The 19,087-nt window shown below is 31.9% G+C and overlaps 1 protein-coding gene across 1 annotated transcript; it reads right to left on the minus strand.

The window, feature by feature from the left end:
* Positions 1–535: 535 nt before the first annotated feature.
* Positions 536–9,522, minus strand: LOC129289855 (nuclear pore complex protein NUP93A-like). The gene is given in 16 exon segments (XM_054926619.1): positions 536–825; positions 1,383–1,674; positions 2,215–2,396; positions 2,607–3,509; positions 3,585–3,671; positions 4,515–4,598; positions 4,680–4,733; positions 5,571–5,705; positions 5,826–5,884; positions 5,887–5,920; positions 6,318–6,587; positions 7,679–7,768; positions 7,858–7,917; positions 8,257–8,323; positions 8,545–8,636; positions 9,379–9,522. Coding segments are annotated over 16 exon segments (2,631 nt in total). The 3' UTR covers positions 536–747.
* Positions 9,523–19,087: the final 9,565 nt, after the last annotated feature.

Below are 19,087 nucleotides of genomic sequence, written 5' to 3' on the forward strand. Positions count from 1 at the left end.
ACAATTACATTACATTAATTAATAATATATCAAAACTCCAGGAGTTAATTTTGAAAACCAAGTTTTAATGTTATTTTCCAAATTTTATACTAAATGTAACGGTGAAGCCACGCCGTAGGGAGGGGGTAAATCCATCCCCTTCCTTTAAAAAAATTGTCAATTTAATATCTAAATTGCATTATTTCACATTCATATCCTTAAAATTTTAAACAAATCATTTAAAATTTTGCACCTCCTCACCTAGGAGCCTCGGCGCCACATTACTTGAATGCTTAGGGTATATATTTTGTATAATCAAACCTCCAAAAAGAAAAACATAATAAATATATAATTTTAATAATATTAATAACATAAAAGATGTATTATTTGATCTGAAAACAAAAGTTATCATAAAAAACTACGTAGTTATCATATTATTGGGTAGTAAAAGCTAGTTGATCATAAATGAACTTATATAGTCCCTCTTGAGTACAAAAATAGCGACATGCCACCTAGTTAGAAAAGAAATTTCGTGTCCAAAATAAAGGATCAGAAATGGGCAAAAAGAAAGTTTCCATTTGGATGGGAAGGCATAGCTTGGTATGTAATTGAATGGTGGCCACTATTTGAGGTGTACACAAGGAAAAAGGCAGAGAGGCCACCCATATTACTTTACAATTTCATGCACTATCAAACCTTCATCAGACAAATTATGTTGCCTTCTACAAGTCAACGAACTAACTAAAATCCCATGTTGTTATAGTGCTTTCACAAGCTCTGGGCCACTCTTTCATACAAATCACGAGGCCAGTTCCTTTTCAAGTTATTTGCAATGAAGCTGGCAATCTGCATCAGGGAGATTCAATCATTAGGAGACTAGAACTTCCATTCACAAATGAAATATTAACTAGCAGTTTAACAACTCAATTGGATGCGAATAAATAGCTAACCAACTGCTTGACATAAGAAGATCATTTTTAATATTTCAAGAAGAAACTATGGAAGCTTGATAAAAAAATTTCCACGCTTTTGCTTGTCATCGAAAGCATGAATGGAACATTGAGTATAATGGATAGGCATGTAAAATACTATGTCACAATTAATTTATACCTCACTGTATAGTTCTTTACAAAACTTTGATATGGTGCTAAATTTTGTATCAAATTAACTAAACTTTCATTATTGTCATTTTCTTTCTTTTCTTGCATTAACATATAAACAAGGACATATATTTTCTTCTCCCTACTCTTTACTCAGCAATACAATACTACTGTATCATTTTTGCAAATAACCAAAAACAAAGCCCCTAAACACCATAGCTGTATTAGACTGTCGACACACGTTGCAATTATACAAAGAAATCAGCAAGATAATACAAGATTCTTCTCCTTTTCAATACATACCTTAGCCCTTAAGGCACGAAGTGATCCATCTGTGTCTGTCACATTGTCCAGACAAGTGAGAGCAACTTTCAAAAGATCCGGAATACAGGCTTGTACATGTGGAGATAAATTATCAAACACATCGACAGCGATATCAGGACCTCGAGGATCTAGAGGGAGAAATGGGAGTTTAGCAACCTCCCTTAGTGCATCCACATAATTCCCTGTTCTTGACAACTTGTGAATTGACAATATTGCCTCAAGTTGTCTTAACACAGTTTGCTGCGCAAAAACATAATCTCTCTCTTGAGGGCTGCAGAGGGAATTCAATTAATCTTGGGACACATGTTAAATAAAAGAAATGTCAAGATATAGAATAGTTAACAACCATTGATCAAACGAAATAAATTCAAAGAGTCAAAACCCAAATTCCTAGTCTCATAATTCATTTACAGGGAACATCTTAAACACCTAGTATTCTGAAAGCTTCGGCAACTAAAACAATAATCAAACTGCCCATTGAGATTTCCAATAGAACAGACTTAGATTTCATCATTGAAATATAGCCCATCTAGCAGTGGTATAAATTTTATTTTATTTTATTTTATTTTTTGTCAAATGAGTTTTTGCAACTCAAAATTGTTTTTGTACGTGAAGGTAGTGATAAATTGGTATCCGGCTTGAATTTAGAAGCATAGAAGCTAACATGACTCGTTTCAAAGTTCTTACATAAAAAACATGCCTGCATAACATATTAGATAACCAATTGACCATGCTAATAGATACCACAACACCTAAACCCAAGCATAACCATGCATAGAACAATGAGATAGGACAAAAGTCCCAACATTACCTGACACGTGGATAGTAAGTGTAAGTATCCAAAATTTCATTGCCAGAATGAATGAGGCCAGCAGTCCTGCTCTCACCATCTATTCTACCACGGAAAAGAGCACAAATAGCTTCAGAAAGGCACTTATTAATGGTATCCAGCGCTGATGAAAAGGCACCCACTCTCTTCTGAATTTCTATTGACTGAACACCAGAAAAATAAAAATAAATCCCAAATAAGCATAACCAACAATAGGATTGGATGAAAACCCAGTGATCCAGGAAAAAAAGGGTTACAAAATAAGGAACATATATTAAAAACGGTTATAAACAATGAAGGTAAAATAAGTACAAAAAAGATCATCAGCAAGACTTGTCAAGGAATCAAGATGTAATATAAAAGAAAGAAATTACTTTGTCAAACATCCCAGCCTCCTCACATTGGCAAGCAGCCTCAATTAAAAATTGCTCCCTTGATTTTGTATCAGTCACGAAACGGCCCAATTCACCTTCTTCTCCTGCACCTCTTGCACCAAGCAAAAGATATATGCCACCATCCCTTAACAGAAGTTCAGTTAGGAGTTGCTTCAGCATCAAACTTCTCTGCCTTTGCTGATCAATACTACCTCTACCGGTCCATGACATCTGACCACCACCCACAGAAGCAGCAGCTTGAGCATAATATTCTAAAGCCATTTGGAGATCACCAAGACGTAAATACATAGATCCGTACTGCATGATTATGCTAGAAACTTCCGCACAAGCATCCATCACCCCCAACTTTTGCCCAGCTACTGTACCTTCTGATAGTACCCCATGATCAGCCAGCACAATTGATACGTGGGCAGCATCAATGTTAAATCCTTCATCTCCTGTTTCCTTAGACATGTATAATACTGCCGGAAGCAATTGGATGCTCAAAAGCAAAATGTAAGGATATACCAGAGGATCTTTTCCATTTTTCGTATAGTATGATGGCTCAAATTTATTCAGGTATGCCTGCAAATCGTCTAAACTGTATGGTACCAAACCATCACTTAGAACAATGGATGTTGATCCACTAGGGCAGTCCCGCACAGCTGACAATTTAAACCACAAGAAATCCTCGATGGTACTAAAGAGAGTTGGTTGATCTCTAAGCAAGCGATCAATATGTCTACGGGATCCTGATATGATGGCATATAGCAGTAACTTTTTCTTATCATATGCAGCTCGACCTATGCGATCACCAGTCCTCAACATTCTTTCACATTCATCTGATGCAGCAGTTGCAATCTCTTCTGGCACCATACCTCCAGTATTGATCCACTCTGTGAGCTGTCAAAAGAATGAATCACTGAGAAAGATTCCACTATAAAAAATAATAGAAAAAAAAGTGACCAAAGTCCATACCAGTGGAGCAAATTGATGTGATGCACGGGAAGAGAGGGCAACATTTCTTGCTTCATCATAATACCCAGACCTCAAGCAAAAATATATCTGCCAACAAAATCAAGTCATTCAAAATAAACAGGGCACGAGAAAATATTAAAGCTCATTCCAAGGGAAAGAACATGTATAAGCATTAGATCTAGCACGTCCATTAAATTAACAGAGAAAAGAGAAATTAAAAATGTATCATTATTCCCAATTTCTTTTTGTTTGATTTGCAATTACAAATCAGTTACTGTAAATGCATTTAAAAAATTAACTTAGATTGCTCCAGCATGTGAAGGAAGAGACTAGTAAAATGAGCACAAGTCTCGAGTTGTCTGAGGAAAAATGAAAATATGAAGGGCTAATCAAAATATTAGTTTGAGAAGCCTTCCTGCATTATTAGCTGCTGACATACCTTTTCCCATACAATATGAATAACGCAATACCAATACAGCATCAGAATTCTATAAAATATGACAATACAATAATGCCCATCAAACTAGTCATATAGATCGAGCACACCACTTTAACTCTCCTACTACTGGATATCTCAACATATATAATTCTCGTGGGAGTTATTCATGAATTAAAATATGACATTCAAGAAGCCTAGCAGCAAACACCAAAAGTAAAAACACAAGGCCTCACTCAAATTATGTTTCAGTATACTGTATAAAGTGTTTAGCATTTGTAATAATAAAGGTTACAAACTAAATTACTAATTGAAGAGGGAAACCAAGATTTTTATTTAGGCCCATCATAAATGTTAATTTAAAAAAATAAAGAGAAATTAATCAAATATATTAGTAAGCTGTGATTAATTTCAAAACAAAAACATCAACGATAAGAAACAAGGAAATATAACTAAGTTCATAGAAAAATATAATAAAATAAAGTTTTCAGCACCTGCTGCCATGTGGTATCAACAGGAGGCTGCCTCCGAGCATCACCAGCATCAAAATCCAGAACTCCATAATCCCTTAACCGTATCTGCTCAGCAACAGAATATGAGTTTAAAAAGGAAATGAAGACCTGCAATAATATTGGAAAATATGCATATAAAAAACAAACCCGAAGGAAGGCCCGGATTCTCTGCAAATTACCAACACCACCACCAAGAGCAGCCTACAATAAGATCAGAAGGCATGCAGAAAATTAGTTCTGATAAATGGATGCATATTCATAAACTCTCTCTCTCTCTCTCTCTAATATGAACAGAGAACAAGCAGAGAGAGCAAGAAAACTAGAAATAACTGGAAAGCCTTTCAATGTCTTTCTCAAAAGTAAAGTTCTCAAGAGAATGCCAAAAGAAAGCCAGAAAAAAGTTATCTAATTCTAATCAAAACAAGTAACATAACAAAACAGGGAGAATTAATCTACAGGTCCTTATAGTTTTTCTCAATTTTGAATTAGGTCCCTATAATTTATTTTATTTTAATCAAGCCCTTATAGTTTGATCTACTAAATATGTTAATCCTTGAAGGTTAAAATTAATAATGAATTAAACAATTTTAGAGTTTATAGAAAATTTAATTTACTACTTTTAGCAAAAATCGAAAAAAGAAAATTTAATTTAACACACAGTCTAAATTTCTATTAATTTTTACGAAGATTCTTTAAATAAAAAAAAATATTTGAAAGACAGCCTAATTATATCATTTTTGAATTATAAAAATTATGTAATTAATTCTAAAGTTATATAATCATTTAATAAAAATATAAAAGTTCTTAATTTTGTTTTTTAAAGAAAAAATTCAAGGATTTTAATTTTCAGGTGTTAAAAAATTTAATTGATCAAATGATAAGGACTCAATTAAAACAAAATGAACTGCAAGGACCTAATTTAAAATTGGAAGGGGGAAAAAACTATAAGGACTTGCAAATTTATTTTCCTTAACAAAATATAAAAACATAAGCATGCAGTCAACACCAATCTTTTTAAATTACTCAATTTAAAATTACTTGCGCGGGATGACTTTGTATGGTATCCATGATGTACTTCTCATGGCCCCATTCAAGGTGGCGCCTCGCACCAATAATCAGTGACATCCTTCTTGAAACACGCTGTTGCAATGCTGTATCTTCATCCATCAACATCTGTTTCATTGGCAAAAATTATTAAGGAGAAAAAATAATAACTTCACAACTAAAGTCAAGAAACTAAATGTAAAGATTTTTCTGTTTTTTATTGTTGCAATATGCAACCATGAGTACAACCTGAACAAGGTGCCATATCTTCCGCATGCTAACTGATTTTCCACCACTTGCATCTATATTAAACTTTCATAGGCACCCTTGAAAGCTGCAGCAGGCTAGTCACCATTCAAAGGAATCAAAAGTGAGAAAAATTCCTATTAAAACAAACTACAAAGTATGAAAGTACACACAGCGCAGCAAAAAAAACCTTGGTTTACCATACCCAAGAAGAGCAACAATGAACATGCAGAACAGACAAAAGGAAAATGGAATGGTAAACATCTCAAAACAAAAATAAGTAGAGTAGATTGACAACAGGCCAGACAAGCAATTAAATTTTTAAATATGCATTGTCATATAGGTCACTAGTTAATATATTATTCAGCAAGAAATAAGTTGATTGTTAAACAGACAAAGTGACTGCCCAATGAGCAACTCCAGCCACACATTTTTTAATATAATGCAGTAAAATATCACTCCAAATTAAGGAGTTTCAGAAAGAATGGGCCTTACTTTGAATGGTAATCCACACTCCCTTGCCTTATTCAGATTTTTCACTACTTCAGCATAGACTGCTGCTTTTTTCTCCACAATAGGCTTGCTAGCAAGAGGAACAATCTCCATGCTGGTTATGCCAGACGATGCTTGTGGACTATGGGAAGCCATTGACTGACCTGGACGGGTACCCACATTGCTGGTATCAATCCTGTTTGTCCTTGGTAATGTTGAAATTCGGCTTAAACTCGAAGGAAGGAAATCACGTTTTTCTTTTTGCCAATCCTCCTGCCAAAGAATAAATTCCACCGAGCTGTAAGAAGACTGGGCATCAAAATGAACATTCCATTCATGATTACTCCATTAGCAGTTATTTTATAAAAACCAATACATCAACCTACACCAATCATCAATGCAATATGCAATAAAATATCTGTTCCATAATGAACCACATATAACAACAACAAACCATTATCTCGGATCAGTAACAAGGATCGCATGATGCTATTGTGCTCTATGATCAATCAATTTCAAAATGTTTCATTCTTCCTCCAAAACAAAATGGATACAATGAAGGGGAGGGAGAAAAAGAGAAAAGGAGTCAGAGATAGAAAGAAAGAGCAATAAAATAAAGAAAATTGAGGTTGAGAGGGAGAGGCTAAAAATTACTCAAACTCTATTCAATTCATCAAAAAAAATCCAACCGAAGAAATCCACCAAGGACTATATACGATTAGTTAAAATAATAAAAATCTTAACAGATCCTAGATAACATAAGATAATTCCTATACATGATCCAAACTAAATTTATTTCAAAATAATTTGAATCCCCAATTTAAACCAAAAATCCTAACTTTTAAAATAAAGAAAAAAGTAAAATTAATTATTCCTAGATTTTGCCTAATCACAGGATTAGTTTAGATTTTTATTATTTGAAATAAATGTACTGAAGACTCTATAAAGTATAAACAGCCCAGGGTCTCCTCAATTGTTAGGCCTTCTTGATGATTGAATAAAATTGAGAATTTTGGTTTTCTCTCTCCTCAATTCATCCTTTTCTCTCGATATCTCCCTCCTTCCTTCTCTATCTCTCCTTCTCCATTCACTCCCATACATCACCAAAAACAAATGACTATTTAGTTACAATTTAAACCCTTTCATTAAACCAGTTCCACAAGTCAAATTAAGAAGAATAAAATCAAAAGCATATTTTTCCACTAAATTAATGGGCTATGGCAAGACGATAAAGCTTGCCAAATCCTGTTTTAAGATATCTCCAGTGAAATGTATATACACCCAGCTCTAAATTACAGAAACAACAATACAAAATGAAGAAGTATCAGAAAAGTAAATAAAATGAAAGGCAATACCACACTAACCTCTAAAACTTTCATCATATAATCATTAAAACTTTTGAGATTATCCTTCTGAGCTTCCTGGATGGCAGACACCATAGCCATTTCATGAACCTGAGGGGAACAAAGTATACAATATTGTCAAAATTCCACTCATTAAAGGTTTAGATGCAAGAAATGTGAAAATAAAGAGTCAAAATTACCTGCTGCAGATACTCTTCAACACTTGTGGCCTCCGCAGGAAAAACATCCTCAAAAGTTGTCTTCAAATAAAAATAGAAGAATTAATTGATAAAGAGTACAACATCAGCAAAATGCACCAAGGAAAGCAACTAGAAAGAAGTATTGAACTTCAAGGTGAGTACTACTTTTGCCATGAAATAAATATATCAAAAAAATAATAATAAGGAAGCATGTGTTGTGCAAACCATAGATGTGTAGAGATTTAAAAAACAGAACATATAAAATATCTGTAAGATGTGGAATAACAAGAATTTTATACTTCAGACAAAGAAAAAAAATTGTTAATGCAAAGTGACAAAATAACAAGTATTGAACAGTTTAAATAGAGAAGCATGAAGATGTATACAACTATTGTTTACCTTCAACTCAAATGACTTCAGATCCCGTGCAAGCTGCTCTGCATTTATCCCCTCACGTGCAAGCAGCCTGTCACCGCAACAGAAATTGAAAAGGTGCCCTCATAATAAACCAGATATGTATAAGCATGATCTTTCTGCATTAGATGAAATGAAGGGACTACATATTTTGAAATATTTTTAACAAATCAGAGAGCTCCAACTTGCATCTTATAATAATTACCCTACACTTTCTAAGTAATTGAACTATTTGCACTTAAACCAAATTGCCAAAAAAAATCATCGAAGTACCTTGTAGCAGCTATAGATTGAGAAGGCGCCTCAGTCCTTAGGGTCTTGGATTTGAGCTTCTTGGATAATGCTTCCAATTGATCTAAGTTCCTCTGAACAAGAAATTAAAATGAATTCAAATTGTAGAAATCCAAAAAATGAATTTTATCAGCGAACTTCAATTTGAAATCGGTGACAAATCCAGCTAGAAGGGATGAATCTTATACATATACTTGTTTGAATCGAAGCTATTTCAGTTCACAGTCAAAATGCAAGCAATTAGATATGCATATACATTCAACATGCATGCTTGGGAACATTCCATACGAGTATTAACCGGAGTTTCAGCGTCTTTACTTTAGATGTCCCGGCCACCCAACTTAAGCCAAACGGGAACATAAATACGATAAGTGTTGTATCAGACTCATAGTAAAGAATTGATTTGCCAAAGACAGGGACATACTCCAATTTTTTATCTTCGTTCGCCGAGTAATGTATGAGGTAGCATAGAATTTCAGGTCTGCCAGGCATAATGTGATGAAAATTTAGGGCAATAAATAGTAAAGTAGCAGGTTGAGCTACTCTTATTTTATTCTACTATCAGAAACTAGGCACAGACTAAAGCGTCACATGATTGCTAGCTAACTCCCCAGATTTGTAATTGGAGCATTGAATCAGGAAGCGCAAAAAATTGAGAATCTAATTCAAAATGCACGATTTTTTGACCAAGAAGATTATATCACTCATATATCACTTACCGCTCAAGGCAGCTAAATCACCGAGTCAACAATTGAATGGGACTCAAGACCCAAAGAATGGGTTAGTTTGATACTTCTCTAGCCATTTTTTGCTTACGTCATCGATAATCAAACAGAAAGTAAAAGAGCGGAGACGAACTGGAGGGGAGGGAACTGAGCAGAAGGAGCAGCTTGTTCGAGAAGCTTCGTGGAAGAATGCCAGCAGATCAGTCCAACCACTCATGTCTTGGTCGTTCGCCATGACTCCTGCCGAGGACCAATGTCACCGGCACAGAGAGAGGGAGAGGGTTTTAAATTTCCTTTTTTTATTTTTTTTTTGGCTCTAAAGCCTAAAGTTAAAGTATGCTCTAACTCTGGAATGTGGAGTGACTTCACCATGGCGCAGGACACTGTCTGCTGGGTTCCTTTTATACCCGACCCGTTTGTTTTCCTGGGTAGAGGGGTTTGATAGGCTAATACCCGGAGGTTTGATAGGCTAATAACCCGGAATACAACCCCCATGCAATGAACGGGAAGAATTAAACGGCATAATTGATAATTAATATTATGAATTAAGCGCTAGCATGTCCATAAAAATGGTAATAATTCATAATATTTATTTATTATACTTAAAATCTCGTTTGGTTCGTTGGGTGGAAAGAGGTCTTAAGAAAAAGAAGATAAAAAAAGCACACTTTTTTTATAATTTGATTTGACATACGAGTTGTTTGATTCTATCTTTTGCATATTCTTAAAATAATTCTGTAAAGTAGTTTTTTAAAATAAGTTTTGAAAATAAAAAATATGTTTAAATTATTATTGGTGAAATATATGGTAGAAGAATAGTTTATTTTATTACATAATTGTCATTAATAAAAGCATGATATTTTTATTTTTTCTCTAATTTTGCAAGAAAAAAGTAATAAAATATTTAAAAAATATTCTGGCTTTTCAGCTTTTAATTTTTTTTTGTTTTGTCAAAATAGATAATATAAAACATATTTTTAAACAAGTTTTTCATTTCCTTGTTTTTCAAAGCAAAAAATTATTCTAAAAATAGATATTCAAATAAGTATATAATTTTAAATAGGGGTTTACATGGACAGAGTTAAGTTAGACTCACCCTAACCCAATGTCCAACCCTATATATATATTCAAGTATCAGGCTATCTAAACTCTCGAGCTAACTTATGCCCTGTTACCCAAATTTTATTTTAAAAAATTTTAATATAAAAAAAATATTAAAAATGCAAAATATAATTAAAATTATTTAAAAATGGGTTATTTATAAAAATAATGTTGGAATTTAAAGTAATAATTTTTAAAATTGTATGTAATAAAAAATTATTTATTATTTTCACATGGTATAAAGTAAAAAAAAATCAATTTTAAAATATTTAAATGATTAGAAAAATTGAAATTATAAAAGATATTTATGATGACCATAAAAAATAATATAATACATAAGAAAATTAAAAAAAATAACACTATAAATAATTAAGTTGTGACAAAAAATTAAAAAAAATAAAATAAAATATATAAATATTGGCCCAGGCAGTGTTGGGCTAGGGTTGATCACGGACTCGGTTAACTTGACTAGCTCGAGCACGATTGAGCTAACTAATTTTCGGGTCACCTGAATAACCCTAATTTGAGTTATTTGAGATTGATTTCAAGATATAGCTTGAAAAATTATTTCTTAGCCTAAACTCAAGAAGTTTGGGCTTGTTTGGTACTCTGTTTTTTATTGTTTTGAGAATTAATATTTTTTAAAATATGTTCTGAAAAACAAATAAATAAAAAAATTGTTTGAAACATTGTTCCAGGAAAGTATATCTAAAAACAAAAACAAAACAAAAAAAACTTGTTTGATTAACTTATTTTTCATAAATTAATATTAGCATGATTTTTTTACTTATTTAACATTATATTGTAATTATGAATCAATTTAATGACAAAATTTGAACATAATCAACGGCAAGAACATTAGAAGCACTAGAACTCTTAACAAACTCCAAGACATTGCTTTCTCAGAGCATGCTGTTTCTTGCAGCACCAGCTTTAGCCAAATCAAGATAGTGTACAAGACCTGGGACCTGAAATCCAATGAAAAGGATCAAGAGTGTGCCCTGCCATGATGACACGCAATGACAAGCTGAGAGTACAAAATAAGTAGATAAGCATGTCCTCTGGTTTTATTTCTTTAATCAAATTGCTGTTATTTATTCATTAAATTTTATGTCCAGCCGGTTATTCATACTATCCCTGATCATTTCAAAACAAAGGTGACTGGTTCATACCTTGTTCATACTTGCTGTTTTATTTTACTGCATTTGCATCTTTCTGAATTTAATCCAATAACTAGAGGGGAATATGTGAAACACATTTGGAGTGTTCAATGCCAACGTCTGTTCTCAGATGCTAGTTTCTTGGAGTTGTCTAAAGCTTCACTACTTTAAATAAACCAGTACAGTGGAAAACAGCAAGGCAAAGCAAGCATCAAATGAAATCAACAATACCGAATGAAGAACTAGAGGGAAATGGAAAAATCAAATATTTGTAATAATAACAAACAGATTTCTTTATTCTTTTTTTTCTTCCAAAACAGGATTTCAAACAAGCCCTTTTGTTTTTGGAAAATAATTTTCATCCCCATTTTGTTCATGTGGAGAGCAACTCATCTCCGTTAGCAATACCTAGATGTAATAGTCTCTTACCTTCATCCACCCTCCATCTTTGTCAACATTTGCCCTCCATCATGCAGTCATGGCCCTTCCCTTTCTCCATCACAAATCCAATGCGACTACAGTTAGTGTTATGGAGCAATAATGAGTTCACATGTCCGATGGTAAGCTCAATGGCTCTTGCGATGATGTTAACGAGCTTGAATCAAGTTTCTTTTCCTCTTCGATAGATTGAGCTTCCTCACAAATCTCTGTCTTTCTAGTTTTGTCTTGTAAAAATTTTCCCCCCCATTCCGTGATGTTGTGATTGAGGTCATGGCTTTGACAGTTTCGATGTTAACACTGAACAAAATATCTTTGCAACTGTAAAGGGAAGAATGAGAAAGAAGTGGTAGGGGTAATATTTTCTTTTTTATGCTTAAAAATCAATTTAAGAAAAAAATTAGCAAAAATATAACTTTTGATCCATGTATTTTGCTTGTGCTTTGTATAGGTCTTGCACTTTTTTCGATGTTCTAGATCCCTATTTTTTCAGTATTTTACGTTCATTTTAAGGTCCCTACATTTTGTTTATTTTAGTCATTTAGAGACTTAGAATACTAGAAAATGAAACTGTAGGAACCTAAAACACCGAAAAAAAAGTGTAAGGATCTATAACAAAATTAAGCAAAGTGCAGGACCAAATGTTATGTTTTCCAAAAAAATTATTTCAAAGTGCTATTATTTTTTTCTAACATGCATGCTAAACATACATTTAAAACTCATTCCCATACACTTTACTCCTCCCTTTCTTTCTCTTTGAAATGATTTCAATAAGCCAAACGGGGATTTTAAAAAAAAAATTAAGCCTCATTTGGTACCAGAAAATGTTTTTTATGGAAGTGAAAATGAAAATAAAAAAAATAAAAATAAAAAAGTAAGTTTAAAATTATTCTTAGTATGCAGGTGCAAGTGAAATAAAATTTATATAATAGATGTAGTTATACTTGAGAAGATCAAAATATTAAAAATTTCATTGTCTTCCTCGTCCAGCAGGCATTGTTGCCATCTCCACAAATCTCAAAATAGAACTACCTTCTTGTTATGAGCTTAAAGATCTACTTGATCTCTTTCATCAACAAGTTCTCCTTGGCGATTCTCAACCTATGCTTCTTCCCCAATAATACGTAGTCATGCCCTAGGATTGGTTACTGTGCGCTCAACAAGCCTTTGTGAGCAAATTGAAGAGCCTAATTGGAGAAGCTCCATGATTGTCACTGCCTTGCCACTGCTATCGTTGAAGAAGCATGCCAAGACTGCCGTTACTGGAGAAGCTTTGTTTCGCTTACCACTACTGTTATCAAAGAAGTAGATTGAACATGGCTTACTTTGCTGCCTTTCACTCCTACCATTAGCAATGCTGATCTAGGAAAGGTACTCCCGAGCCATTGTCAGGACTTGCCATTGAAGGTCAAGTATTGTCACATCCACCTCCATGTTGTCACAGGTGAACATTGTCGATGAAGTTGGGTCAAAAATGGCAGAAGAGAGATTGAGCGTGAAGATGACAAAATGAGAGAGGAAGTAAGGCAAAAAGGCAATTCAGTGGGCCTACCTAAGTTACTTCCTTAATTAACCCTAACCAAATATGCAAATTTATCGGTTTCACTTCCAATCCTTTCCCTCTAATTCCCTACTAGGAAGCAGGCCACTAGTCTCTAAATCTAAAGGTAGCCACAAGCCATAGAGCAAGTGTTAGTGATGGAATGGACTAACATCTATGGTCCCATTTTGTATCCTATAATTTGGGACATGAACTGGAATTGAATATGAAATTGAAAAAGATGTGTGTTTGGTATGCATGAATTTAGTTTTCATATGGAATTGAATTCCATCAAAATGATTGAATTGGATTACATGAGGAGACCCATGAAAATGAGACAAGCTCCATGGAATTATACTATTTCAAACAATTATGCCCCCATTAATGAATTTTTAGACATATTTGTCCCTCCCATTCTCGACCAACTTGACTACCATTTTCAATAAGATTGTCTTTGACATCGTCTCCATCATTGCCACCGGCGAAGAGATCAGAGAGCAGGGATTGGATCTAGTTTCATTTTAATGACTTCCTTTTCTGCTTCCATTAATTTCAGTGCTGGGTTGATATTTTTTTTCTCATCCTTTGACAAACCCCCAAGCCCATGACAGCTTCTCTGAACTCATCCTAATCAGTATTCATGGAACCAGCTCCATATACATTCCTGGTGAAGAGACTAGAAAGGAGGAACCCAGGGCTTGGCATCTCTGCCATCTTATGCTTCGTCTTCTTCATGATTTTTTCTTCTTGAACAGTGATGAAGAAGGACCTTCAATTTCTGCAGAAATGAAATCGTTCAAAGGAAGGAAAAATTTTACCTTTAGCATCTCTTCCGCCTTATGCTCTTCCAAATCATTCAAAGGGACCTTCAATTTTTGTGGAAATGAAATTGTCAAGAGGAAGGAAAAAAATTTTCTTCTGCATCTCTTCCGTCTTATGCTCTTCTAAATCGTTCAAAGGGACCTTCAATTCTACAAAAACAAAATGCTTCAAGTAAATGAAGTGTCACCTTATGCTTGATTTCTACTTTGATCTGGGTTGTGATTTTTGTATATGGCATCTGATTTTGTTTCAATCTAGGTTATAAGGGCGGATCCTTTCTTCGATCTGCCAGGAATTTTTTTACGAGGGCGTTTTAGTTTTTTATTATTTTTAACATTAATATTGGATAAAAATAATCTCTCAATTCGTGAAGATACTAAATATATTTTAAATCTCATATCCATCTCTATTTTTATATTCATCTCCACTTTCATATTCATTTTTAATCTATAAAAATAATTTCTACCATACAAACAAGTATAAGGTTTTTAAATTTTCAATCCTACCTCGCCTTTATTTTTAATAAGTTAAGTACTTACTGTAAAAGAACAAGCATTCGAGGTAGCTTGACTTCAATCAAGTATTGTTTGAATTTTGTTAGACTTAATCAAGCTACCTCAAAATGTGTCATTTAAAGAAAGTTACGTAATTTTTAAGCTCATTCTTAACATCTTTTGGATTTATTCGAGATGATCATCGGATTTGGCATGGCTCTAATTATGGTTAACAAATTCGTGCATTATAGCATTTGTTTTTATCCGTTTGAAAAAAATAGGTTTTTTGTGGAATTACATTTTATTCATCTGACACTAAGATAATGTACGAGGGAAATCATTAAAACTTGATGAGATAAAATAGTGATGTCTAATGTACTCCGGCTACAAATGGCATATATGCTGTAAATTTTGAGACAATCATTTATGGCTGGCTTCTAGGAAATAATGATGAGAGCACCACATGGGCAAAATTATTTAGGAAAAATTAACACTATAATTATATGATGTACTTTTTATTTCATGGCATGTGTTGTCTTTTTTAAGAAAAAATCATTTTCTTGGCAGATCTTTTAAAAACAAGGGAGTATCTACTCTTTTTTTTTTTACGTTCAAATTTTGGTTTATATGAATGGAAAGCCTCCATGTATTTCTTTACTTGGGTGTATATGGGTGCATTAGGATCAAGATATGTTTCCAAACTAAAAAATACTAAATAGAGGTACTTATAAATCACACATAAACAAAGTTCTTAAATTGATAATGAAATTTGATCCAACAATTTTGTGAGTTACTGAGTTATAGGCCAATTTTTTTACTAACAAGTCAACTTTTGTTGGTTGTGCTTGTTGGAGTTGGCTTTCCTCCTTTGCAATTGAGGAAACATCGTATGTTTTGATCGTTAAATTGAATTTAATGACTTGAATTTAATAATTTATAAAAGTACTAAATTAGTTTAAATAGTTCAAATTTGCAATAAAGAAGTATTAGAAAAAAAATATAGTGAAGAGAAACTCACCCCATATTGTTTACTTTCTCTTGTGGTGTAATAGACGAACTAAGTAATCTAATAAATGTGCTTAGCTCGACCTTAGGCCCCCCCTTTTTTTACCTATTTCATAATACAAACATGGTTTTGTACGTTCCAAGTGTGCCACAGCCTTATTTTGGACCCCATTTCATACTTCTTCATCTCACAATCACACACTCACTTGGGCTTTGATGGCTAGGCATTAAGTTTTCTGTGAGGTTTTTAGAACCATACTAGTCAATTCGACCAATTTAACTAAAAACCAGCCAGATAATCAATCAAAAAGTAATGCATAACTAAAAAAGAAGAGAACCGCATGAACCAACATGATTGGGTGAATCAACAATCTAGAAGGTTCCTTTTATTTTTTGTTCTCCTCCTTGATTTCACAATACGACAATGTTTTGTTATTTTTTAATTTTTCATTTTTCTTGCATAATTGAAGAAGAAAAAGGGTAAACTTTCAGTGCACATTTAGTTTTTTGTTAGTGAAAAATTAGTTTATTAGAATATTTGACAAAAGTCAATTTATCAAAAATCAATTGCTGTAAAAATTTGTATTTGGATATATTTTTTACAAGCTAATTTGATAAAATAAAAGTGGTTTGGATTATATAGTGAAATGTGTTTTTAAGTATACAATTACTAGAAAGGACATTAATTTATGATATTTTATAATTTTGTTATACAAATGTAATGTGTTAAAAATGTTATAAAATTTTTAAATAACATTAAATTTAATATGCTAAACAACAAGAATAAAAAAATATAAATTTTGATATATTAAAAAAGTTATACAATCAATAGTTCAACATATATCAATATTTAAATAGAATATATTATTGTTAAGTTGTGTTTAAATATTGAAAGAATTGAATTTTTAATGAACTAGTAGTGTTATTATTTAAATGATTATTATATATTTAATGAATTAACAATATTTTTTTAAATAAAATAATAATAAATTGAAATTGAGGTAGCTTGGTCAAAATCACTTTTCAAAAGCTCTATCCTCTCATATTTACCAAATTTACTTTTAATCCTAAATCTTAGATAGGCTAGCAAATTAAGAGCTCATTTGAGTTAACAACTTCCCACATTTAAAAGTACTTTCTTATTTTTGAAAAGCGACAAGTTATTTGGTTATTTTTTGATAATGAAAAATAACTTTTTATATGTACATTCAAAGACTTTGAATGTGGATTTGGCAACATTAAATCTAGGAGTTTTTGCAAAAAGACCCTGAAAAAACATTGACACTGACTTCTTCATTGACCGTGCTACCTTTCTGTGCAAACCTTAGGTTTAATGCACTGATTTTTATTTCATACCAATTGTGAATATTTTTCCAGTGCAGTTAGCCTCACAAAATTAAAATACAGCCTCCCTAATTTTATTCTCCAATATTCGTGCTATTCAAAATCTATCTCTAGATCTGGTGTTTTTTTTAATATTAGATTATATAATATAGATCAAATAATTAATCATGTTAAATGTTAATATTAATATGTGTTGAACTATTTATCATATAATTTTTTCCAACGCATCAAGTTTTATATTTTTTTATTCTTATTATATTTGTATAACAAAAATAACAAATCATCACAAATTACTATCTTTTTTTAGTAATTGTATAATAAAAAAAACATTTCACTGTATATAATTTAAATAATTTTTGATTTAACAGATTGACTTAAAAAATATATATATCGAAATATAAATTTTATTATAATAACTAATTTAATAAACTTTTGACAAACAACCAACGAAAACCATAGACACACTCAATCATTTTGTCAATCAAATGCAAAAAAATCGAACCCTAAACCTAAGCCTCTTGCTACTAAAGCTATCTCAAGTCGTTTCATCTCCTTTGATAGTCTTCATCGTGAATCTTCTTCAATCTTCCTCATCACGCTTGTGCTAGTCTAGATGCCCTGCTCCTCTTCTACAATTTCATGCTCTGTTACTCGTTGCAAGGAAGTTCATCTTTCTCTTTATCAGTGTTGCAACTCCATCTTCCTCATCGCCCTCTGTCTCGTTTGCTTTGATCGATTAATAGGTCAGAGCTCTCTTTGACCTTCGATCCTTCATAATCATACTTGTAGTTCCTGATTTGATAAAGCCTTCAATCCTTCAATTGCTAAATGCATTGTTGACTTTTATTCAATAAATTTTGCATTTTTTATTAAGCTTAGTTGTTAATGATTTGATTAGTTTCTTAGGCACTTGTTATCTTGTATTGTATGGGTATGGATGATCCTTCTAGTACTCCTGCTCTCAGCCCCAATAATTCTGATCGTGTTGCCAGCACTTCTTCTCCTTCCAATCCAAATAGTGCCCATGCCAATGGCAGATTTAGAATATTAAATTAGTGTGGGCAATTTTCTTGGTGAGGTTCTTTTTGAAAAAGTTAATAATATATAAATTTGTAAATATGAACCATACTGATAAAGTGTAATGACATCATATAATTTATATATTGATCTCATCTAGTGGGATAATGCTTGTTGTTGCTATTAAAATTTAGTTTTATTATTTATGTAAAAATATAATTTTTTAAATGTTACAAGTGACATTCTTAATGGGTAGCAAATAATCTTTCGAATTTATAACAATTGGTATTTCATTTTATTTTTTATATTAAATTTAATTTGGTTTGATTTAATTTAATATAAATTTTAATTTAATCTAAAATTAATTTAATATAATTTAATAAATACAAATATAAAATATAAAATTTTTGACATTTTTTATTTTTTTATAATTATTACGTTTGTATATTTATAAAAGATAAATTTTTTTAATCAAAATTTATATTTTGTTATTAGTAAATGTTTAATTTATCTATGTATGATATAAAAATTTGTAAACTAATAATTATTTTATCATTTCATAATTTTTATATATTTTTAATCATTATCTTCACTATTCATGTATATTTGCGTTAATATAACGTAAGACTATGTATTAATATATAATTTTTATTAACTTTATTTTTTAATCAATTTCATTTATCTCCTATAATTCTATTCAATATGGTGTAAGATTAAGATTCTTTTTAATTATTTAAAAAAATTGAAAAAAATGAGAATGAAAAAAATAAAAATATATTGTTATGATATGTAGCTAATATAAATAATAAAGAAGAATAAGATAATACAATAACTGGAGAGAAAATAATAAAAAAAATTCTCATTCACTTATGTATATAT

The sequence above is a fragment of the Prosopis cineraria genome, unplaced genomic scaffold, assembly GCF_029017545.1.
Source record: "Prosopis cineraria cultivar Desert tree isolate PC_DT_omini unplaced genomic scaffold, ASM2901754v1 PC13, whole genome shotgun sequence".
Lineage (NCBI taxonomy): Eukaryota > Viridiplantae > Streptophyta > Magnoliopsida > Fabales > Fabaceae > Prosopis > Prosopis cineraria.